This window comes from Choloepus didactylus, chromosome 10, assembly GCF_015220235.1.
Source record: "Choloepus didactylus isolate mChoDid1 chromosome 10, mChoDid1.pri, whole genome shotgun sequence".
Classification (NCBI taxonomy): domain Eukaryota; kingdom Metazoa; phylum Chordata; class Mammalia; order Pilosa; family Megalonychidae; genus Choloepus; species Choloepus didactylus.
The window spans coordinates 22,787,930-22,804,586 of NC_051316.1; the positions used below are offsets into that span (position 1 = coordinate 22,787,930).

At 38.2% G+C, this 16,657-nt stretch overlaps 1 protein-coding gene across 1 annotated transcript in view; it reads right to left on the reverse strand.

The window, feature by feature from the left end:
- Nucleotides 1-16,657, reverse strand: part of LOC119505499 (contactin-associated protein-like 3) — a 249,225-nt gene that overhangs the window by 81,720 nt on the left and 150,848 nt on the right. The window contains exon 9 of the mRNA XM_037798314.1: nt 12,956-13,105. Within this exon, the coding sequence (XP_037654242.1) occupies nt 12,956-13,105 (150 nt within the window). The remainder of the gene's footprint in view (nt 1-12,955; nt 13,106-16,657) is intronic.

Here is a 16,657-nt window from a genome sequence, read left to right on the forward strand (position 1 = left end):
GGGAGGGAGAAATGATCAAGACCCCTGAGGACAATATTGTGACATAGGGCTGGAGAGTTGATACACCCCTGAGGTAGCACAGTGAATGTAAACTGCTGGCCTTGCCAGCTGAATGCAAACTGTTTTCTGGTGGTCTTTACTAACAGCTATTGAGAAAAAAGCATTTGCCAGATCAATAGCTGCATACCAGGTACCAAGGGATGTGGTGATTTGCTCAAGCAATGATACCACATCTGGCACAGCAGCTGCAATTGGAGTCATGACCTGGTTAAGCTTATGATAATCCACCACCATCCTCCAAGACCCATCTGTTTTCTGCACAGGCCAAACAGGAGGGCTGAATGGGGATGTGGTGGGAATCATCACCCCTGCACCCTTCAAGTTCTTAAGAGTGGCACTAATCTCTGCAATCCTTCCAGGAATCTGGTATTGCTTCTGGTTTACTAGTTTGCTAGGCAGGGGCAGTTCTAGTGGCCTTTCCTACCACAATAGCCCTCACTCCATGAGTCAGGGAACCAATATGAGGATTCTGCCAGTTGCTGAGTATGTGTATTCCAATTATGCATTCTGGAACTGGGGAAATAACCAAAGAATGGGTCTGGGGACCCACTGGACCCACTGTGAGATGGACTTGAGCTAAGATCACCTGATTTCCATAAGCCCCAACTCTGACTGGTGGACCAGAGTGATGTTTTGGGTCTCCTGGAATTAATGTCACTTCTGAACCACTGTCTAATAATCCCCAAAATATTTGATCATTTCCTATTCCCCAATGCACAGTTACTCTGGTAAACGGCCATAGGTCCCCCTGGGGAAGACTGGGAGGAAGATTAACGGTATAATTTTTGGCAGTGTAACAGGGTCCTTCTACAAGGGTACCCGGCCTTCCCCTCATTAAGGGGCTCTGGATCTGTAAACTGTCTCAAGTCTGGGAATTGATTAAGAGACCATGACTCTCTGTTTTTGTAATTCAAGGTAGACTTTTGTTCACTTGACCTAGAATTCTGCTTATACAGCGCAAACAAGAATTTAGTAGACTGCCCATCTATTTTACTGCTAGGTACTCCATGATCTACTAACCAACATCATAAGTCTTTGCGAGTCAGATTATTTTGACAGCTGCCTTGAGCCTATAGCCATGGCCACCTTGTCTTTGACAATTAACTGCTGCCACATGGCTTCTGCTGACTCAGGATCTGATTATCCCCATTGTGTTTAAGAATTCCAGCTCAGTGACACCAGTTCCCACAGTAATATCTGACCTACACAGAAACACAACTACAGAGCTCTTCAGGGATAATGGAGCTAGTCTCATAAATTTATTCCTCACAGTCCTGGTAAAAGGTGTGTCCTCTGGACATCCAGGGGTATGTGAGCAGGTCTTCCATGATAAATCCACTCTAACATTCCAATTTCTCTAAGCCTTTTGATCTCCTCCTCTACATTATACCAGGGCAGTTCTGGCATTTCGACCTCAGGTAATGTCAGCCACCTTTTCATCCATGTTTCAGCCAACCACCCAAACAAACTATTAATGCCCTTTCTAACCCCTTAAGCTACAATACTGAATGCAGAATTCCTGCTTAGTGGGACTATATCAGTAAATTCAGGCTCATCCAACTTTATATTCCTTTCACCATTATCCCACACCCTTAATATCCATTCCCACACATATTCCCCTGATTTCTGTCTGTATAAGTTGGAAAACTCATACAGTTCTTTTGAAGTATAGCATACTTCCTCATGGGTCACACTTTGTACCTCACCCTTCAGGGCCTGTTGGGACTTTAGTCTAGTAATAGGTCTTGGAGCAAAGACTGGTGGTAGGGGTGGGTCATGAAAAGAATTAGAAGTATCCTTCAAACCATTTACCTCAGGACATTCTATTGAAGTTTCATCTAGTGAAACAGTGCTAATCTCTCCAGACAGAGTAGTGAGGACTGCTTCCTCAGGGGAGGTGATTACAAGTTTAGCAGGCACTGAAGGATTAATCTCTTTAGGTGGAGGTTGGGTAGCTGTCTCCTCAGGGCAGTCCACTACAGGTATATCTAACAAAAACTAGCAGAATCCAGGGTCCCAATGACCTCACTGCCATTATTATCAATCCATATGTCCCCATTCCAAGTTTCAGGATCCCGTTCTTTTCCAATCAATGCCTTTACTTTAACAGCAGACACCCTGCAAGGTTGAGATTTTAGTTTACGTTGTAAATCGGCTTCTCACACAATGAGACGCTGTGTCTGTTTTTCAGAAATCTCAAGTCTGTGGCCACAGGAAATAAGATTTTCTTTCAGGGCACACATAGAAATCTTTACATCTGTCATACAGTGCTAAAGTTTTAAATTTGAAACCTTTAGCTTCTCCCTTTCTCACATAACTTTACCCAGTGTATCTAAGAGCAACCAGCCAACATCATTACACCTCCTAACTCTACAAAAGTCTGTTAAGGTGTCAAAAACTCTGTAACCTGTCACCCAGAGCCTTCCTTCGTACATGAGTTTGATTAAGGGAATCAAACAGTGATATTTTGCATATCTCCATTGCCAACTCATGCCATGGACTCAGTGCCATCTTGATTATTGGAAATGTAGTCATCAATGCCTTTGAATCCACTCAGAGTAAAAAACCAATTGTAAAAGCCCATTTAAGATCTGTTTCTCACGAACCACTCCACTCTTGGTACCAAGTTGTGTTAATCAGGGTTCTCAAGGGAAACAGAATCAACAAGAGATATCTATATATATAAGATTTTATAAAAGTGTATCACATAACTGTGGGTATGTATGAGTACAAATTCCATAGGGCAGGCAGCAAACTGGCAACTCCAATGAAGATGTTTGATGAATTCCTCAGGCAGTGAACTGGCAACTTCAATGAATGTGTCCAATGAACTCCTCAGGAAATGAACTGGCAACTTCAACTTCTTAGCTGAAGAAGAAGTGAAGGTCCTCTCTCTGTCTCGCTTAAAAATCTTCAACTGATTGGATTAAATCCAGCTGATTGCATTCTCTCATTGTGAAAGACATACCCTTTGTTGATGTAATCAGTCACAGTCGCAGTCAACTGACTGATGATTTAATAAACCAGCCTTCTGGTTTATTAACCAGCCACAAATATCCTTGCAGTAACAGTTAGGCCAGTGCTTGCTTGACCAGACACCTGGGTACCATCACCTGGCCAAGTTGACACATGAACCTAACCATCATGTGGCATATGCATATTTTATAAAATTATTAGTACTACCTTCCTAAATGTACACATATTATCTTTTTTACTGTGCAAATAAGATCATCGTATGAATAAAAATAACAAGAGCGTTTATTACATTAGCATGTATATATTTATGGAATGTGCTCTCAAACAATTGGACATTATTAATTCTGATATGTAGAATATTAAAACTTAAGAGAAGATACTACATTCAAAATTGGGCAGGTAATTTTCCATAGTCTATTTGGTATATTTTTAAAATGGCTGGAACTTTCTTTCTTATCCTTTTCAGTGCTTCCCCATTTTTTACTTTTGAAATGACAGCTCTTGGATAAATTGCCTTATTTATGTTTAAAATAATTTGCACCTAAGGCTTTCCTATGTGTCAAGGTTTTAAAACAATAGTAGGCAGACATGCACAGACTCAGAATATGAATGAAAGAAAGAATCACAATGTTGAAAATTGTCATTCTTCATTTCCCAGTAACGGTTGCTCTGAATGATTTTCAATGCTTAGATAAACAGAGTCATAATCTGTGTTTACAGTCCATTTTAGGGAGGGATTTTACTTTCCTGATAGCATAACACCATAATTTCAAAATAATTCTAGAAAGAAACAAGTAGTAAAATGCAAAGCTATAAAAATATCAGGAAGCAACTCAAGCACTGCTTGGCAAACATGTCTTATTGACAGAGCTAAATGACATTTCTAGTGGCAGAAGACTTTTCACTTGAACACCCACAGTTTCCTAGTTGTGCTCAACCAAGGAGCAGACAAATGTTCTGTTTATTATTATACAGGGAAAGTCATGCCCTCCGCGACTTAGTAAAAAATTTCACTGCGTTATCACTTGGCAGTAAGAACAAGTTGGAATAACCAATTAAGTTATAGAATTAGTCACTTTGGGCAACACTTGACCTTTCTTTATTAGGCAACGGGAAATCAATAAGATGCTCTAGAGGAGCCAAAGTTCCGGAGAATACCTGCACTATGTGAAAAACACCAGCACATAAAACAGAAGAAAAGGTAACAGTGATCGTTCAGACTGTGACAATTCTATAGAGCAAAGATCCATAAAGGCTGCTGCATTTAAAGCCAGTCCCAATATACAATGCTTTAATTAAGCCTACCCGGTAGACATATCTTTTGGGCCATAGTTGACAATTCACACACTTCTCATCCAACATCCCCGTTATAAATAAAGGGATGGAAGGAGAAGTAACAGCTATGGGGCCGAGTACTGGGGGCAGAGGGTATGGGGAAGCAAGTGGTGGCCCAGTTGCTGCCCAGAGCTGTTTCTTCCCTGCTCCAAGGTGCACTGGGGTGAGGGGAGAACCCATGGGGTGCTCTAACCAGCTAACTGGGCAAGGGGAGGAGGGCTAGGGTTGGTGATCACCTCCCATTGTTCTCATAAGAGCAAGTCAAGTGAACCCATTCCCTCAAGTGGAATATTCCTTGGAGAGAAAGTTTGGCAACCTCAGTTTTGTGATACATAATTGCACATTTTGGAAACTCCAGAATCTGCCTTTTAAAAAATTCTTATGTAAAAAAGTAAGTAATCTCCAATTCAAAGAAAAGGAAATAGGCATGAAAACGTTTCTTTTGAAGACAAGATTGCACCAGTTGAAATGACTTTTTTGGGGTCTCCAGAAACAGTCAATTGCAGAGTGGATTGAAGTCTGTTGTAGAGCCAGGGTTTGTAGCAGGAAGGGCTGGGAGGTCCCTTATCATTCAAAATGGTAGACTGAGAAGACAGATGCCTAAAAAGATGCTGCAGTCAGTATTTTAAATAGCAACATAGGAAGATTCTAAATCAAATGTTAAGAGGCTCAGTGTTTCAAATAAATCACCTTGGAATATTTGGATGGCTTCTGGTTCCTGCATCAAAGAGTAAAACCAGTGCAGCAGTTCTTATAAGAGAGGGTATGTTTTAGTTTCCAGGCTGCTATGACTAAACCACACAATGGGTTGGCTTAACCAACAAGAATTTATTGGGTCCTAGTTTCAGAGGCTAGAAGGCTGGCTTCCTCCCAGGGTCAGTAGTGTTCTGGCTGACTGGCAAACTCTGGGTTCTTTGGCTTTCTTTCTTTCTTTTCTCTTTCTTTCTTTCTTTTTTTTTTTTTTTTGGCTTGTTCAGTGACAGTTTATTGATCCTTAGCATTGCATCTTAATTACCAATGTAAATTCACATATACAACTGCAGGTAAAAACATGTAAAATAATATAAAAATAAATTGGAGGCTACTTTTATATATTTACTGAATTAAGTAGTGAAATAAATACTATAATAAGCAAAAAAGCTTCAATCACACAATTCAGTTCCACTGAAGTTACAGTAGTGTTTGTAAATATGTTTTTAAGTTATGAATATGAAAGCACTGAAAAACTAGTATAAAAGTGAATTTTGGCACATAACTGAGCTCATCTCTCATTAGTATTTGACAACCTGGGAAAATGAGGACACCATTTCTCACCTACTTTTTGAGATACAACTATCCAACTAGGTCTGCAACATGGCTGGAATACTTAATAGTTCCCAATTTTCGAGTTGAACTTTTCCCTTTTGAGAAGCCCAAAGAGCAACCCAGAGCTTATTACTGTGAAAAAATTCTCCAAAATCCTAAAAGAATTTAGGAGGCAACTTTTTCTTGCAACCCACCGGGCCCAGTTCCCTGTCTTCCAGCTTCCAGCTCCTCCCTGTGGCTTTCTCTCTATAAAGCCTCCAGTAATAGGTTTAAGACCCATCCTGATTCAGTGGCCACATATCAAATTAAAAAAAGAAAATTTCTAAAAGGTCCTATTTACAATGGGTTCACATCCACAGGATTGAGACATTAAGATAAGAACATGTTTTTTCTGGCATGCATAACTCAATCGACCTTAGTATTATAACAGGATTATGATGCCTGTAAATGGCTCGTCTTATCTTCCACCTCCTCTTACTCTCACACAGAAGCTGGCTGCTTGTTTTATTTTGTTGTTTTTTTTTTTTAACTTTAGCTATCAGTTGTTTAATTTATATTTTATATATATATATCAATTACATAAACATAATATATAAATTAATCTATAAATTATATTATTATATAATTAATCAGGTGTTTAATTTCTATCTTTTATATACACATCAATTATATAAACATAATATATAAATTATATCAATAAATTATATTAATTATATAATTAATCAGATGTTTAATTTCTATCTATCTATCTATCATCCATTGTACTCCTCAGAATAAGTCAGAAACCATGCACTGATTCGGAAAGTGGAGAGGAAAGCAAAAACCAACATTATCAGGTGGCCCACCCCCCAACCCGAACCGTGCCACTGTGGCCTGGTAATGGGTGTATAACCATAATGGTAATGGGTGTATAACCATAAATATTTGCTTATGAAGGAAACACATTTTAAACACATCTATCTTTCTTTATTCCAGCAACATATATCTTGGTCTGAGGTATAGTTCATGATGAAAATGCTAAAGAAACAAAAGTGTTAAAGAACAAACTGCTGAATGGAAAGCCTGAAGGCAGCTGTTGATTTTAATCTATAATCTTTGAAGCAAGTATATTTTTACCTGTGTGCCTGCAAATTTGCCTTCTGTGTGTATTTCAAACAGGGTATGGGTATTTATCAAAGGGAACTTTGGAATCATAGAGTATGTCAGGTCTTATTTCATCTCTATTAACTGGTCAGATAGAGTCATAGATCAGCCTTACAATTTCTATTACTTTGTCCCCTGTGTGGTTCATGATAGTTTATGTTACATTAGCTCTGTGTATGCAAATAATCAAAAAAGAAAAAAAGAAATTGTCTCTGGAACTTTGGCTTTCTGTTAAACTAGCCTCCTGTGTATGTTTTCTGGCATATGTTTGATGCATGTTTGAAAAGAGCCTTTCTCTTTGGCTATTGTGCAATTGTTTTGAACTGAATGGGAATGTACACAAATGGAGGTTCAGATGGAGGTTGGGAAGTGTATCAGTTTTTTGTTGCCATACAAGTTAACACAAAATTAGAGGCACAAAACAACACCCATTTTTTGTTTCACAGGTATGTAGATCAGAAGTGAGGGTGAGATCCCTCCAAGGTTATTCAGAATTCAGTTCCTTGTGGTTGTAGGACTGAGGTAAGCCTTTCCTTACCAACTGTCAGCTGGGGGCCATTCTCTGCTCTCAAGGCTGCCTGCGCTCCTCTCTACATTGTCTCCATTATCTTCAAAGCCAGCAACAGTGGCAAAGTTTTTCTCATGCTTTGAATCTCTCCGACTTCCCCTTCAGCCCCATCTGTCCTCTGCATCTCTTCTGACTCCAACCAGACTAAAATCGCTGCTCACAAGGGCTCAGGTGACTACATTGGGTCCACCTGGATAATTCAGGATCCTCTCCCTATTTTAAAGTTTGTAACCTTAATTACATCTTCAGAGTCCCTTGGCCATGTTACATTTTTAGAAGTACCAGGGATTAAGGTATCTTTGCCCTAAGGGCATCTGCTTCCCACAGAATGTTTCATATTCTTTCATGGAATGTTATTTATTTTTATTTATCCTGTTTTTCAGAAGCATCACTTATTTGCTAAAGGAAGTAGGAATGTATATGAATACATACATTCTCAAAGAGTATCAAGCTTCAAATGTCCTACTGTTTATTTCAGTAATTTCTTTCTTGGCCTATTTCATCTGAGCTAGCAATCCCCAAAATAAAGCAATCTCTACCATTTTCTGTCATACAGATTTTAGCCATCATCCTTATAGGGATCATCCTGTTTAGTTTACAGTTCTCTTTAGCTTTGTTTGAAAGAAATTCTGTTAGAGATAATTTCTTGTCAATATGACATATGGTTGACAGCAGGCACATGGATATCTGGGTATTCATACCTGGAAACCCTAAACTCAGCATCTTTGACTGCACATGAAATTTCTAAGATCACTAACAATCTTGGACAGATTATTATTCCTAAGAATAAGTGAACAAGGCCCCCAGACCCACCGAACTGGAATGTAACAGTCTCTTCAACAAATGGAGCTGGGAGAACTGGATATCCATTTCCAAAAGAATGAAAGAGGACCCCTACCTCACACCCTACACAACAATTAACTCAAAGTGGATCAAAGACCTCAATATAAGAGACAGTAACATTAAACTCCTAGAAGATAATGTAGGGAAACATCTTCAAGACCTTGTTTTAGGAGGTAGCTTCTTAGACCTCACACCCAATGCACAAGCAATGAGAGAAAAAATAGATAAATCGGAACTCCTCAAAATTAAAAGCTTCTGTACCTCAAAGGAATTTGTTAAAAAGGTGAAGACAGCCAATTCAATGGGAAAAAATATTTGGAAACCATGTATCTGATAAAAGACTTATATATGATATCTTGCATATATAAAGAAATCCTACAACTCAATGACAATCGTACAAACAACCCAATTATAAAATGGGCAAAAGATATGAAAAGACATTTCTCTGAAGAAGAAATACAAATGGCTAAAAAACACATGAAAAAAATGTCCATCTTCACTAGCTATTAGGGAAATGCAAATCAAGACCACAATGAGATATCATCGCACACCGATTAGAATGGCTGTCATTAAATAAACAGGAAACTACAAATGCTGGAGAGGATGTGGAGAAACTGGAACTCTTATTCATTGTTGGTGTGACTGTAAAATGGTACAGCTGCTGTGGAAGACACTTTGGCAGTTCCTTAGAAAACTTGATATTGAGTTACCCTTTGATCCAGCAATCTCACTTCTAGTTATATACCCAGAAAATCTGAAAGCAGTGACATGAGCAGATTTTTTGCACACCAATGTTCACAGTGGCATTATTCACAATTGCTAAGACATGGAAACAATCCAAATGTCCTTCTACAGATGAGTGGATAAACAAAATGTGGTGCATACACATGATGGAATACTATGAGGCAGTAACAAGGAACAAGGTCATGAAACATACGACAACATGGGTGAACCTTGAAGACATAATGCTGAGTGAAATAAGCCAAGCACAAAAAGAGAGGTGTTAGACTTCAATTAGAGATATGAATGAAGCAGATCTCATTAAGACTAGGGCAAATCGGGCCAAAGGGTAAAGGTTGAAACTGACTGTGTGTTTAAACTTCAACTTCCATGTGAGACCAAGGGAAGAAATGTTTATTTGGTGTAGGATCTATATTTTCTAAACAATGTAACTTCTACAGTCAGTTTGTTCAAACACCACAATTACATGGAGCTTAGAATAGGAAGTGAGATACAGTAGGTCGTATAGGTTAGAGTAAAATAGCAGCACATCCGAAAGTAATTTGGGCAGAGAATAAAAATACATATTGCCCCCCCACCCCGAGGAGCTGGGGGAGGATGTGGAGGTGTTGGGCTTCCTTACCTGGATTATTACTGATGTTCTCACAAACACTGGGGACTGATGGCTTGACATGCTGAGCCCTCTGCCTTGGGCCTTGCCCCTATGAGGCTTGTTACTGCAAAGGAGAGGCTAAACCTGCTTATAACTGTGCCTAAGAGTCTCCCCACTGAGTGCCTCTGTTGCTAGGATGTGGCCCCCCCTCTCTCTCTAGCTAAGCCACTTTGGCAGGTGATCTCACTGCCTTTCCCCCACGTGGGACCTGACTCCCAGGGGTGTAAATCTCCCTGGCAACGCAGGATATGACTCCCGGGGATGAATCTGGACTCGGCATCATGGGATTGAGAACATCTTCTTGACCAAAAGGAGGATGCAAAATGAAACGAAATAAAGCTTCAGTGGCTGAGAGATTTCAAATGGAGTCGAGAGGTCACTCTGGTATAGATAACACTTTTTAGGTTTTAATGTATTGGAGTAGCTAGAAGTAAATACCTGAAGCTACCAAACTCCAAACCAGTAGCCTTGACTCTTGAAGACGATTGTATAACAATGTGTATTAAAAGGGGTGACAGTGTGATTGTGAAAACCTTGTGGATCACACTCCCTTTATCCAGTATATGAATGGATGAGTGGATAAATGGGGACAGAAACTAAATGAAAGGTAGGGTGGGATGGGGCAGGATGATTTGGGTGTTCTTTTTTATTTTTATTTTTTATTCTGATTCTGATTCTTTCTGGTATAAGGAAAATGTTCAAGAATGGATTGGGGTGATGAATGCACAACTATATGATGGTACTATGAACAGTTGATTGTACACCATGGATGATTGTATGGTATGTGAATATATCTCAATAAAACTGAATTAAAAAAAAAAGAGAGGTGTTGTATGTTACCACTAAAGTGAACTTGGTGAAAAATGTAAAATAAATGTTTTACATTGTAGAATGTAGGAGACCTAGCGATAGACAGCAACTACTGAAGGGGGAATGATAATATAATAAGAACAGATAAGTTATGGAGGGTAATCTTAATGTTATGGGAATGCTCAGGAATGACTATGGTTTGTTAATTTTTTGTGGGGTATGGTAGCAACATTTTGGAAGCAATGTAGTTATTTTAGGTTATTTGTTTTTATTATTCCTTTGTTTTGTTTTGTTTGAAATGTTGTTTTTGTTTTGTTTTGTTTTTAAAATTTTTTTGATAAATAAAGTAAAAAAAAAAGAATAAGTGAACTTATTTTTTGAGAAGGTTGGAATGTAAAGCAGCATTTTTTTTAGTACATCTTATCCTAAATTCAAGATAAACTAAGACATTAGTTTACTGAAATCTTAAAAAACCTTGAACTCTTCAGGATTACTTTGTGTCTGCCTAGAAGAAGTCAAATTGCTGGATCAAAGGGTAACCTGGTATCTAGTTTTCTAACTGGAGATTTAAATTTACACTGTGTGCCAGAGGAGAGCTCAGTGAGGTCCTTGAATATGTGTGGTTGTATATACTGGAAATGTGCAAAGTCCATGTGAAACACTCAAAACAAATACTGACGGACCAGAATGCAAGGCATAGGATTGCATGCAAAAAGTCTTTTCTACTGGATCTGTCTGCTTATATATGACTGTAAATTAATATAAGAAGGGAAAGAAATTGCTTTCTAGCAAGAATTACAGTATTTGGATTATCTAAGTGCCAAGATGAGTGTTTTCTAAATTTGTAGTGAAAAGTGGCTGAATATACCTATATTCATCATGGAGCTCCCTAGTTAATTGAAAGTTTTCTTACCCAAGGATGACTGCAGGATTGTCTTCTTATCATAGGCAGAACTGTAACAGACTGCCTGTAATGTCTTTGAATTCATGCCATGATGTGATATGTTTCCTGACATGCCTCTTAGCTGTAGTTTTCAGGTTACACCAGCCTCATCTTTCCACTCCTAGTTATTCTAGGCACATGGCAGGGTTTTATTGTTATTGTTTTGGCTAATAAAGAAGACAAATTTCCTTTCCAATCCCCAAATTTCCTAGTTTCCATTTTTTTTAATACATAAGTCTAACATAATACCAATTACACTGTGGATTCATTTAATATGCTTTTTCCCCATTTTTTTTTTATTTTGTTTTTACTTCCAATGTTCAGGAAGCTCTTTATAGCCAGTTTCATATTTACTGTTCCATTTTTCCCATTTTTAAAATTATCTACCTATCTAACTATCTATCTATCTACCTAATCTATCTATGAACTGAACTGTGTTGTAATGATTCAAAAGTTATGGATTGAAATGTATGACTTACATCATAAGTAAGATTTTCAGGAAGCCAATGATTTGGAAAATATATTTTGTTTTTGACAATCTAATTGACAGAAGTATAAATTCATTTATCTTTGTAAAATATGATTATGAAATTTAACATTTGAGAGATTTCACTTATCTGCTTTTTTTTAATCTGGAAAAAGTCCCAAATATTTAAAAATTAAACATCACACATCTAAATAACCTATGGATCAAAGAGAAAAAAATCACAAGGGACCTTAAAAATATTTTGAACTGAACAAAAATGACAATATAGCATATCAAAATCCATGGAATGTAGCTAAAGCAGTGTTCAGAGAGATAGCTGTAACATTAAATGCTTATTAGAAATGAAAAAAAGTCTCAAAAAGACATTCATAGAAAATAAAAATATGTTAAAACTGAGTAAAATGGAGGCTAAAGAATTAAAAAAAAAGTCCCAGAAAACAACGCCAAACATCAAAGAGATGGAAAATAAGAGAGAAAAGTGAAGAAATTAGAAGACCAAAACAGAAGATGCAGCATCTAAATAATGGAGTTCCCCAAAGAGAGAACACAAACTGTGGGGAGAAAACTGTTAAATAATTAAAAAATATTTCACAGGACTAAAGAACATGGGTTTCTAATCTGATACAAATTGAGAACTCAGCACAATGGATCAAAAAAATATTCACACAAAAGCCCATCATTATAAAATTTCAGAACATTGGAGACAGAAAGAACCTAACGGTCCCAGAGAGGAAAAATATAATCAGAGAATCAGAGTGGTATCTGACTTTTCAACTGCAATTAGAAAGATTTCAGTTATTTGCTTTTTAACTATGAGGTAAAATATGTTTTCTGTTAACGATGTGTGAAAATTTGAGGTAATTTAAATAGTAAAGAAACTTTCTGCAGATAGCTATTTTTCTATTGGTAGAAAACAATTGAGTCATATTTTTGTGTTCTTTAAAAATAGCAAAAGGGATTTATGTTTATTGAAAGAGATAATTCATTTCTTAGTAGTAACTTTACAAAAATATATGACAAGAGACCCAGACTGCAGGACAGGGAAGATAAAAATGGTTTGCCTGCCAAAATAGTTGGGTTGCCTTCACTTACCTCCAAAATAATAGGTGTCACCAGAATCAGTCTGTCTAAGCAGGAGAGTATGGGCTGCAGAAGCAAGCTCACCATCCACCATCACACTCAGGTGATTGCCTTCAGCAGATAAGGACACGGAATGCCACTGCCCGTCATTTAATCCAGCTCCTGGGGAAAATGAAATCAGTGAAAGACAACCATAAATTGTGGACATGTGTGGAGAGAGAGAGAGAGAGAGAGAGAGAGAGAGAGATGTGTGTGTGTGTAATGGAAACCAGAATGAAGGATAAAAGAGAGAGAAGAGGAAAATCTTTTTTCACTTCTATATGAAGACTTTATCCAGTATGCTAGGTTATTACAAACACAAAGTTTTATTCAGTTTTTTGACAGAAATACACATTCACAAATTTAAGTTTTAATTGATGCCATTTGCCTATACAGTTAGGGAAAGGAATGATTTGGGAATAAAAATAACATCAAATTTTATTGTATTATTACTGCATGACAGAACTGTGTTATGGGCGTACTTCCTATATCATTTACTCCCCACTTCACCTTTATAAGCACTGGTCCATTTCATCCCATTTAAAAGATGGTAATGGAAGAAGAGCAAGTTATCCAAGGTAACATGCTGAATAAACCACAGAGGCAAGTCTGGGCTTGTCTGTCCGACTCTAAAACACATGCTCTTCTCTTTGCCCACACAGGCGGGGCGTCTTCTCATTCCCTTTCCTGCTTTATGTCCATTAGCACTAGAAGTAAAAGAAAGTGTTCATGATGGCAATGGGGGAGTTTGGGAAAGAAGGTTCTGGATCTTTTCTTAAAAATAGAAGAGTAGGATAAATAGAGCTAGAAAGATGATAGATGATGGATAGACACACTCTTTTGCACACAACTTTCTCTGTCCCTGTTTTTCTCTCCCTCTCTCTTTTTCTTCTCCACGCTTGTGCAAGTTTGGATGTATTATGTTCCCCCAAATGCCATGTTCTTTGATGCAATTTTGTGGGGGCTGAAATATTAGTGTTGATTAGATTGGAATCTTTGGATTAGGTCATTTCCATGGAGATGTGACCCACCCAAATGTGGGTAATACCTTTGATTAGATTATTTCCATGGAGGTATGGCCCCACCCATTCAGCATGGGTCTTCATTAGATCACTGGAGCCCTATAAGAGCTCTGACAGAAGGAGCTCGGTGCTGCAGCCAAGAGAGACATTTTGGAGATGGCATTGAAGGTAGACTTTTGATGGTCCAGAGTTTGCCTGAAAGAAACTGAAAGAACACTTCTAGAGGCCTAGAGAGAAATGTCCTGGGAGAAAGCCATTTTGAAACCGGAACCCTGGAGCAGACGCCAGCCATGTGCCTGTACCTTCCCAGATGACAGAGGTTTTCTGGATGCCATCACTGTTCTCCAGTGAAGGTGCTCTATTGTTGATGCCTCTTTTTGTACACTTTTATGGCCTTAGGACTATAGCTTTGTAACTAAATAAACCCCCTTTATAAAAGCCAATCCATTTCTGGTATTTTGCATAACAGCAGCATTAGCAACCCAGAACAACCCTCAAGCCACACAAGCCCACAGAACACAGTAGGAAGAAAACTTTTAGCATCTGTTTCCTAGAATATAAACTTCTGATAATGGTTCTAAATGTCTGTAGACACTTCCTGTGGTAGACCATCAGTCCATAAGAGAGATGTCTATAGGAGAAATGTAAGTCTGGGGTTTAAGTAGAGTTCTTCACAGGGGTGCAAAAGGCAGGTCTATGTATGCCATTATTTCAAGAGGCAACAAGAAGTTGGGGTGTACCTAAATATTGCCTTTCCAAGGCTAGATCTACTGCTTAAGCCAAAGATATAGGTTTCCATGTTGTTCTTGCAAGGACAAAACTATATTCGGGAACTATGAGTACTGATCCCCTTTACAGGGAGTAGGAGTCTAAGAAAGAGAACAGTTCATAAGCTGTGTAGTAGGAACATTCATAAGCTGTGAGGTAGGAACATTCCAATCGCCAAATTGAGGAAGGAGGATCAAAATGGCATCCCCTGAGCAGGGTAAGTCGAAAGAACCATATTGTCAGGCCCTGTAGCCATTTTAAACTAGTCCCTTTTAAGTGAACAATTTAGAAAACCTTCATATGCTGCAATTCTGCTTTTGTCTGACCTTGCCACAAAAGTGAGATAAATGTGTTTATATGCTTGGTTTTCTTCTTTACGCAAAGACTGTAGAAATGCTGAAAACCATAGCAGGGATCACACATTCAAAGCCTTTAAGGACAGGACAGGGAAAATCCTATAGTTAGTGAGCAGAGCTTGGTGGGGAGCAGATCAGTGAGGAGTTGGTAGAAGTAATAAAGGTAAAGGTAATTTTAAATAGCATCACGCAAAGCTTCATAGCATTTTTTAAAACATTGCATGAAAACTCATGAATTTTTGCAGCTTTTAACTCAATTTACGTACATATTCAACACAATTTTTAACTGATTTCACTTTAAATGATAAAATATTTGAATCATTTATGTATATTATAATTTACATCTCCAGTCACTGTGAGGAAAGTTAAGCCATCTTTCTTTAATGAAAAGTTTTAGTTTACTATGACCATCATGCATGCATAAAAAGATTATCCCCTCTAAAGAGTTACTATAATAAATTCTGATAAATTTAAAGTTACACTTCAAGTTTAATCTATCCATGTCAAAAGTCTTTGCCAATGGGGTAAAAAACACAATTCAATCAATGCACTAATGCAGAATTTACTTTGTTTCACTGAATCAAACAAAAAGAAAAATTTCAAAAGAATCAGGAAAGCAAGATGGTAAAATTACATCAGGAATAATTGTGCTTTGAAATATGGAGGGGTAGGAGATTACTGAGTGCCCATCCCAATTAACTTTGACTTTCACTGTCTGAGCCATTTCATAATTCTGTAAATTGTAGAAAACTGACAATAATGCAAAATGATTTTGGCCACAGAAATGCGGATTAGTTGTGACTGCTCAAATGCAGCTGGTTATTGATCTATTTTGCTTCTATCAGTAAATTCACTTCAGCAGTCCTTATCTGCTTGTGCTGGTTTGAATGTATTATGTCCCCCAAAACACCATCATCTTTGATGCAATCTTGTGTGGGCAGATGTATCAGTGTTGACTAGATTGTAATTCTTTGAGTGTTTCCATGGAGATGCGCTCCACCCAACTGTGGGTGATGACTCTGATTGGGTAATTTCCATGGAGGTGTTACCCCACCCATTCAGGCTGGGTCTAAATTAAATCACTGGAGCCATATAAAGGAGCTGACAAACAGAAGTAACTCAGTGCAGCTGAGAGTGACATTTTGAAGAGGAGCTACAGCCAAGAGGGACACTTTGAAGAATGCACTGGAACTGAGAGAGGAGGTTCAGCTTACAGAGACATTTTGGAGACGGCCTTTGAAAGCAGACTTTCGCTCCGGAGAAGCTAAGAGAGGACAAACACCCCAAGAGCAACTAAGAGTGACATTCTGGAGAGAAGCTGAAGCCTAGAGAGGAAAGTCCTGGCAGAAAGACATTTTGAAACCAGAACTCTGGAGCAGATGTCAGCCACGTGCCTTCCCAGCTAACAGAGGTTTTCTGGACACCACTGGCCATCCTCCAGTGAAGGTACCTGATTATTGATGTGTTACCTTGAACACTTCATGGCCTTAAGACTGTAACCATGTAACCAAATAAACCCCCTTTTATAA